Source organism: Anopheles aquasalis, chromosome 2 (assembly GCF_943734665.1).
Source record: "Anopheles aquasalis chromosome 2, idAnoAquaMG_Q_19, whole genome shotgun sequence".
Classification (NCBI taxonomy): domain Eukaryota; kingdom Metazoa; phylum Arthropoda; class Insecta; order Diptera; family Culicidae; genus Anopheles; species Anopheles aquasalis.
The window spans coordinates 28,484,557-28,492,500 of NC_064877.1; the positions used below are offsets into that span (position 1 = coordinate 28,484,557).

The following is a 7,944-nucleotide window of genomic DNA, read 5'->3' on the forward strand; positions in this document are numbered from 1 at the left end:
GGACGATCGAGCGGCGCTCTGTGCGCTGACTGTGTCGGCAAAAGGTAAACAACACGGCGATGAAAAGATCAGCAACGATTTGAGTGTTCAGTTGTAAGTTGCTCGCGTTGTTGCGCAAGTAGCATCGAATGAGGTTGTTGTGTTGTTGTAAAAGGTGTTAAGAAGCTTAAAAGGAGCTTTTAAAGTTATCTAGCATCAGTTAGAAATAGGATGATCTGATCGCGATCGCACAAACTACAAACAAATCCTTAGCAGATCGTAGAACGATCGAAGAAAGTCTTCTAAATGCTTGCTTGGAGTCTCTAGAAACCGTAGCTGGTGCTTCCCAGGCCAAAGATTTCAATCTTAATACCCGAATCAAACCAACACCATAATGCTGTACGATCGCGTCCGTCCACCTCACTGTATTGTACAATCGCGATCAGGGGATGCCTCCCTCCCTCACAAATGGTGAGCTCGCTTCATCGTTTCATGCTCGCGGGAGCGCGATCACTGCGCTCAGTCACGAATGCAACGTCAACGGTGGAGGTTGTTGCTGCGTCCGACGCGTCCGACTGCGTCAGTGCTTACCGGTGGAGCCCATTCAGACGAGTCGTCGGTTGTAGGTTTTGCCCTCGTTTAACCCAGCCTCGGTGCTAAGCTCCCACTCACCCCGAGCGGGAACTCGCGCGATAAATCGTTCCGTTTCGTGCTTGTGTGCGTTAGCGTGGGGTTCGTCGCTTGTGATCGTCAAGTCTATCGTTTGCTTTGGCAGCAGCAGCAGCAGCAGCATCATGATCGGTAGTGACTACGTGCTCGAAGCACACAACATTTACCATACGACGGAGGTATGTAAATTGTCCGGTTGTGGTCAACCGGTCGGGCGGTCGGTCGGTCGGTTGGTCGGTGAGTGTACGTTCGTCCGGTCCGTGCATTCCCGCAGCGTTGCTCGAACGTGCCTCACGAGACTGAGGCCCTATAGCGGAACTCAAGGTTCCTGTCTTGTGCGATCGTTGATGTCGTTTGTTTTGATTTCGATTGTTGCGTGTTTTTGTAGGTTGACACCGGTGGTTGTTTTAATGGCGGCGGACAATCGGCCCTGGTGCTGAAGGGAGTGCATCTGACCGTGCACAGCGGTGAGGTGATGGCCATCCTGGGGTCGAAGGGTAGCGGCAAGCGGGCCCTGCTGGATGTCATAGCCCGGCGTTCGGAGGGATCATCGCGCGGACAGGTCCTGCTCAATGGGGCACCGTTGACGAAATCCTTGTTCCAGCAACGGTGTGGTTATGTGACGCACGCTTGTGACTTTATTCCCGGTCTGACCGTCTCCCAGACCCTGCACTACACACCGACAATCGTAGGCAATCGTTCCTGGATGGTCGCAAATAATACAACGTTTTTGATTATTAATAAATCTCCCTTCCGTCTGTCTCTTTTCCAGCTCGGTGGTTATCTGAAAAGCTCCAAGGTACGCCAGGTGCTGGCCGATCTCGCCCTGTCCCAGGTGTCGCACAAGAAGGTGGAAAACTTGAATATCAGCGAGAAGCGCCGCTTGGCTATCGGTATTCAGCTTGTGCGCGATCCGGTGATGTTGCTGCTCGATGAACCTACCCAGGGTCTCGATCCCCTGAGCGCCTATCTGCTAATCAGCATTCTATCAAACTCGGCCAAAAAGACGGGATGTGGCATTTTGCTTTCGCTGGAGAAACCTCGATCGGATGTGTTCCCGTTCCTCGACAGGTGTGGACTTCAGAACGGTATCTGCGGAATGACAATCGTGCTTATTGCGATCGTTTCTTTGTAGGGCACTGTTTCTGTGTTTGGGAGGAGCTGTTTACTCCGGTGGTACCCGGGCGATGCTCGAGTATTTTCATGGAATCGGGTTTCCCTGTCCGCAGCTCGAGAACCCACTGATGTACTATCTCTGCTTGTCCACCGTTGATCGAAGGTAGGTGGAATGCTTCTGGGCTTGTTTTTAGCAAAAACTATACGATGTTGAATCATTCCACAAATTTGTAATACAGAAACATCTTTATATTTTATGTTACGGATAATGCGACGAAATCTATTGCGCTAGGGAGATATTATAATATTTGAAATTACAATTGATTTATTTTTGTGCTAGCTATTTTTTTAAAAATATTTAAGCATGCCAAAAGTTCCTACCGACTTTGTCAAAAGTTAATTTTAATTGTAATTAATAGTGAATAACGTTTGACAAACATCCCATTGTTTGTTGATCTGTTGGGTAGTTTAATAGTGTGTAATTGAATGTATTCTGTTGTATTTCCAATTTAGATTGATAAACTATTCCATGTTACGATATTGTATGCTTCTATGATTCATTTTATCGATTTTTTACTAAATTTACTTACAAACTGTTAAGATACCTTGCACTTTAATATGTTGTATCGATCATAAACACGCTGAATATCTTGAACTATAGAATGATATAGAAATCACTTAATATAAATCATCAAATCTCTGTCAATTGTCAACTGTCACCTTGTCATCTACAGCAATCATCACTAATCTTTTATGTTAGACAACAAATGACTACTACTGCAGGTTGCTAGTGTCTTGTAACCTATCAAGCATGTCTAGTAATCATTTTTTAAGCCATAAAAATTAAATATCTTGATTTATGGTTATATTTCAAGAAAGAAAATAAGAACTAATTAAGTTCTAAAGTGGCATCGATTTTAAAACAATTTATGTTACGAACTAGCTAACATAAAATTATATGCTCACTCCAACACAAAAGCCCCATCGAGCAACAGAGTGACAAAATGGCGCTGACCGATCATATTCGTATCCGCTAAAGTCACGTAGAATGTTCTAGCGCCACCACCTAGCTTCACGCTGTTAAAGACCCACATAATAAGCAGAAACCCAAACAATATGTAAAACGTGACTCAGAGCGATGTTTGTTGACAAATCTAGTCTACAACTTTACGCTCACCGCCCCCGTAGGTCCCCAAAACAAAACCTACATTCTCGATGTGTTCTATGTTGCCAATAGACCATACACCACCGCTCACAGTGTGGCTCCAATGTGTATGCCAGCTATGTTGGTGGGTTCCACAAAAGTCTCCATCTCGTGAACCACCGGTGGTGGGGCTGTACCATGAGTCATGGTACAAAATGGTGGCACTTCCGTTCCATTGTGCAACGAGGAATGTGCATTTCGTGCGCAATCCCTGTGGTCAACGTGCCACGGGAGACAATTCAAGCGAAACCTGACTCACCACCATCAACACCAGCCGAGGGGCACGAGTTGAACGAGAACGCAATTTCACTTCTCACTACTCGTGCCTCTCTTGGGAGTGTGTGTATTGGTAGTAGCTTGCTGGAGCCCCGGTCTAGTGCCACACGCTGGACATGCTGACGCACGAAGAAGGCTCATCCTACACACCGCCCGCAGAGCGTGGGACCGCGAGAAGAGGGCGCGAGTTGAACGTTCTGGAGGTTTGCGTGCGTTTGCACTATCGTGCACACCATCACCACGTCGTAAAGTGGTGTGCGGTGCTGAGGACCTGCTCTCCCGAGGAAGGGGACGGTGAGGTGTGTTCGTTGCACGAACTCAAAGGGGGTGGCGCACGAGAGATCGTGCCGGACATCGAACGGCCGATGGGAAGGTGCAGCATAAGGAAGAAAGCAAACAAAGAGCGTCGAGAGCGTTGGAGAGCGATCGGTTGGTCGGTTGCTCTGTTGGTCAAGAAACTAGTTTTCATCCCGGACCAACACATCGGCTGGAGTGAGGAAAGCCGGGCAGCCAGAACAGTGGTAGCAAGAGCGAAAAAAAGGGAAGAAGCGCTGAGAGTGTAGTAATCACGCGAAATCGCCATCGCCAAAGGCGATTTGCTGGACCATGGGATATGCGTCTGTTGCGTGAATTTTGATTTTGGAAGGCATCTTTCTATTGACCAGAACTATCGTCGGTCACTAGATCTGCAATATTTTTTGCAGTAGTGTTAGTGAAATGGAATGGACACTAGATTCAAATTCTAGACTGCAGTCCAGCCACGCTACTATGTCCTTGGCCATGCCATTCCCCTCCAGCACCATAAAGGAATGGTCCGGTGTCACGGGAGGTAAGCTTATTGTCCCAGAAACCTGCTGGCTAGCTTTTGGAGGAAGAAGGAACACCTCTCTTCCTCGCTCACTCACTCGCACCCGCATGAAGCTGCCCGAGAAGCAGGAATGTTCCCTTCCTTCCACCCGTTGGTGAGGATGCTGCTGCCAGGAGACAGAATAAGGATGGCTGGTTCACCGGTCCTCACATTTATTGCGGGCACAGGTAGTGAAGCAAAAAGGAATTGGACAATTTCCGTGACTTCTCGCACGCCGTTTGAGGAGGGAAAGAGAGAGAGAGAGAGAGAGAGAGAGAGAGAGAGAGAGAGAGAGAGAGAGAGAGAGAGAGAGAGAGAGAGAGAGCGAAAGAGGTAGCGCTGGTTGCTGAGGCAGCGATGGAAGTAACGAAAAACGTGACCTGCTGCGATCCGACCATCTCCCGCGTGTACGAGCCGTGAAGTAGAGGGGGAATGGGAAGCAGAAGCAGAAGCGGCGTTCTACGGAAGGGAAGCTGGGTGCGGGTGCCGGGGATGGGTTTCGTTGGCGTCGTGCGTGCGAGGAGCGCATTCGTCGTGCCCGGTACTGGTGCTGCTGCTGCTGAGAGCGCGAGAGAACTCTCGTCGTGGCCATCGCCATCGCGATGGTAGTCACCGCCATCGCTGTCTCGCGGAGCGGGCGTCATTTTGCTGCGGTCCTCCCGAGAGAGAACAAGCCCGAGGTCCATCAATTCCTCGCGGTGCGCGACAACAACCAACGTGTACAGCGGCTCGCATCCTACACTATCATCTCTTATCAGCTTCCGCGAATTGCGTGCTCCACAGCAGCACTCCGTGCCGACGCAGGAAGTTTACGAACTAACGAACGAAATTTGTGATTGTGATACAGAATAAGAGTCCGTGAATCAATAACGCCGAGTGTCACGACGCGGCGCGAGTGTGTGTTAGTGTCCTGCGAGTGTAGAGCGTGCGTGATGCGGCTGTGCGCATCGGCAGCAGCACAAACCGGGACGGTAAAGGTGCCGCTGTTACGGGGCTAGAAACAGGAGGAGCCGTGCCGGGTAGCAAAGGGTGTGCGACAAACGGACAGGTTGGCACGGCACGGGCATAATGGCGTCATCTCACGCACACAGTTCACGACGACGAAAACAACACCAGCAACAACAACAACTGCGACCACCGACGTTCTACCATCGACGACGGCCGTGAAGCACGTAGCACACTCCTCGGTGTGGCCCGCGGGTTGTGCGCTCTTCCTCTTCCTTCTGTTGTTGTTGTTGTTGGAGTGTGCTCTGTGCGTGACAACAGCAGCGAGGAGAAGGGTTGCGTAGAACCACACGCTCCGTTGCGTTTCCACAACATCACGCACACATACACGTGAGCGTTCACAAACAAAAAAAAAACCGGGGCGTGCAAAACGGTGACAGAGCGCACAGTGAGGGCTGGTAACGAAAGCCTTTTCAAGGTAGCAGCCACCATCAGCATCGTGAGCAGCAGCAGCAGCAGCAGCCGTGGTTGCTGTGTTGTTTAACCTCAAGCGAGTATTGCGGAAGAGAAAGGACACTGAACGACGTGTACGTGCGGGGACCGGCAGAGCCGTGTCACACGGAACAAACATTCCACCGTTTGCTGTGTATAGAATAGATAAGCCAGACAGAGAGGGAAAGAGAGAGAGAGAGCGGGCGCGAAGAAGAGACAAAACAAACGCAACGCAAAGAACGTGGACGCAAAGCAGGAGCAGGAGCAGGACATTCCATTCGACGGCAAAACGGATTGGCGCCTGCCAGAGCAACTCTGGAGGCTGGAAACGTGTTCGTTCGATCGCCCTAAGCTAGCCTGCTCTTCGCGTGTGGCTTCACGATGCGTCGTGATCTACAGCACCAGCACCAATCGGTACTGACGATGGCAACACCATCTCCTTCGCAACCGACCGTGCTTCACCAGCTGCCACCTCCAGTACCGCCAGCACCTCAATCGCCTCCACTACCACCGCCACCACCACCACAACCGTCATCTGTAGTAACAACGGCAGCAGCAGCAGCAGCAGCAGTAGCTGCATCCCACCAAGTATCATCCTCGTCCTGCACACAAACTTCATCGTTAGTAGGCGCGGTAGCGAACGCGTTGCCATCCAGCGGTATTGTCAGTGGCGACGACGAAGAGTGCCATGCCGCGGCGATGATGATGATGATGGTGGATACGGCGGCGGCAACGACGACTAGCGCCGGGCCCGGCATCGGCACCGTGTCTGCCACTGATGATCACGATCATCTTCATCACCATCATCATCACGATCACGAGAATGGGCACGACAGTAGTGGCACGACAACGAGTAGCAGTAGTGGAGGCACTAGCACCAGTTCCAGTGCTAGCACCTCCCCGATGTCGGCACCTTCCTCCTCCGCCTCATCGACTTCCTCCTCCAACTCCTCGGTGGCAGCCGCGGCAATCTGTGCGGCATCCTCACTACTCCTCGGTACCACCGGTGGACCTGGTGGTGGCGATGATGGCCAGCAGCACCACCAACAGCAACAGCAGCAGCAGCAGCAGGTCGTGTACCTGCCAGTGGAGCTGGCTAACATTAAGGAAGAGCTACCGGAACCAGAGATACAGGTAAACCAGACAGGGAGTGCGTGCGTGCGTGCGTGGCCTGGCGTGACACACAAAATGGCGCTCAAGGGGGCTTCGCGTGCAGGAAATTGCGTTTGGGCTTCACTCTGCCACTCTACTTCTTCCTTCCATGGTGCCTCTGCTGCGAGAAGGTGGGCCGCGTGTTGTTTGACTCAACACTTTTCGATGGCTTCACGCGATTCTCGTCTTCATTCTCGTCGTCGTCGTCAGCGTCGTCTTGGTCTTCCTCATGCCATCGGTCGCTACCTTCCGTCTCGCTTTGTCACGGGCCCAGTGCGTGTTTGTCACGGCGGCCGCAGGAGCGATGCGCGTCTCGATCGCCATGTGTGTAAGTGGTGGTCGCACGCTGAAGGGTTACAGGGGAGGAGGAAGGCAAGTGGTATTGCGGTGGCGTTGGTCACGCAAAACGCACACTCGAATGGTGGATTGTTTGGGGGCGAGAGAAGGCCAGAGAGAGAAAGAGCGCGAGCGTGCGCGAAAGAGTGAGTCCCCGAAAGCCCCCCCCCCCCCGCTTCTTGTCTCAATTCGACATGCTCCCCGCTGCCTCCACTGTCGCCGTGCCCGGCGTTTCATCTCTGGATGTGGCTCTCGGCTGTGCGTTCGCTTAAACCCTTGCACCAAAGCGGCGCGCTAACCGAAAAGGGGGGCGTTTGTTTTCAAATTTTACTTCTCGCTCCGGGAACAACCACGGTACAAAAGGCTCTCGAGTCTAGTTGGCTGGGTATTGTACTCGGAATGAGTTTGAAGGACACGTTCGAATCAGGTATCGATCGACGGCTTGGCCGGGAATTCATTTGGTACAGTAAGGTGGATCGTGTTTTGATCCGTTATAAAATGGTTGCATCAGAATAGAAGAGTAAGTTACGAGGTTAGGTAATAATTTTCAGTTTTCGATCATTCGATGCAGCTTGGTGTGATGTTCACTCTTTCTGCCACAAGCCTACTTGTGTTTTGAGTTGTTTTGATATTCAGCGGACCTGCTGCTGCTGCTGTTGTGCCCCAAAGGGTTAAGCGTGTTTCGTGGAGCAAATCGCGCGCTCTTCGTTCTCGCAAGCGGCGGCCTCTCGCAATCAGCGCTCCGTGCATCTCGCGCTTCCTGGTAGCGAGATGCAGGCCCCGTCGGCGGCAACGGCGGTTGTTGTAGCGAAGACAGAGAGAGAGAGAGAGAAAAAGAGAGACACCGCAGCATAGCGAGAGAGAGCGAGTGAAAGAGGGAATTTGCCGGGTTTTGTTGTGTTGTGTGTGAAGTTTTGTTTTGCTGAAT

At 51.6% G+C, this 7,944-nt stretch overlaps 2 protein-coding genes across 2 annotated transcripts in view; both read left to right on the plus strand.

The window, feature by feature from the left end:
- The first annotated feature begins 520 nt into the window (after positions 1-520).
- The window catches only part of LOC126569117 (ATP-binding cassette sub-family G member 5), a 12,056-nt gene continuing 4,632 nt past the window's right edge, over positions 521-7,944 (plus strand). The window contains exons 1-4 of the mRNA XM_050225999.1: positions 521-827; positions 1,037-1,336; positions 1,421-1,719; positions 1,784-1,927. Coding sequence (XP_050081956.1) covers positions 774-827; positions 1,037-1,336; positions 1,421-1,719; positions 1,784-1,927 — 797 coding nt within the window. The 5' untranslated portion in view covers positions 521-773. The remainder of the gene's footprint in view (positions 828-1,036; positions 1,337-1,420; positions 1,720-1,783; positions 1,928-7,944) is intronic.
- LOC126569116 (uncharacterized) overlaps positions 4,756-7,944 on the plus strand; it is a 6,393-nt gene continuing 3,204 nt past the window's right edge. Inside the window, exon 1 of the mRNA XM_050225998.1 lies at positions 4,756-6,662. Within this exon, the coding sequence (XP_050081955.1) occupies positions 5,910-6,662 (753 nt within the window). The 5' untranslated portion in view covers positions 4,756-5,909. The remainder of the gene's footprint in view (positions 6,663-7,944) is intronic.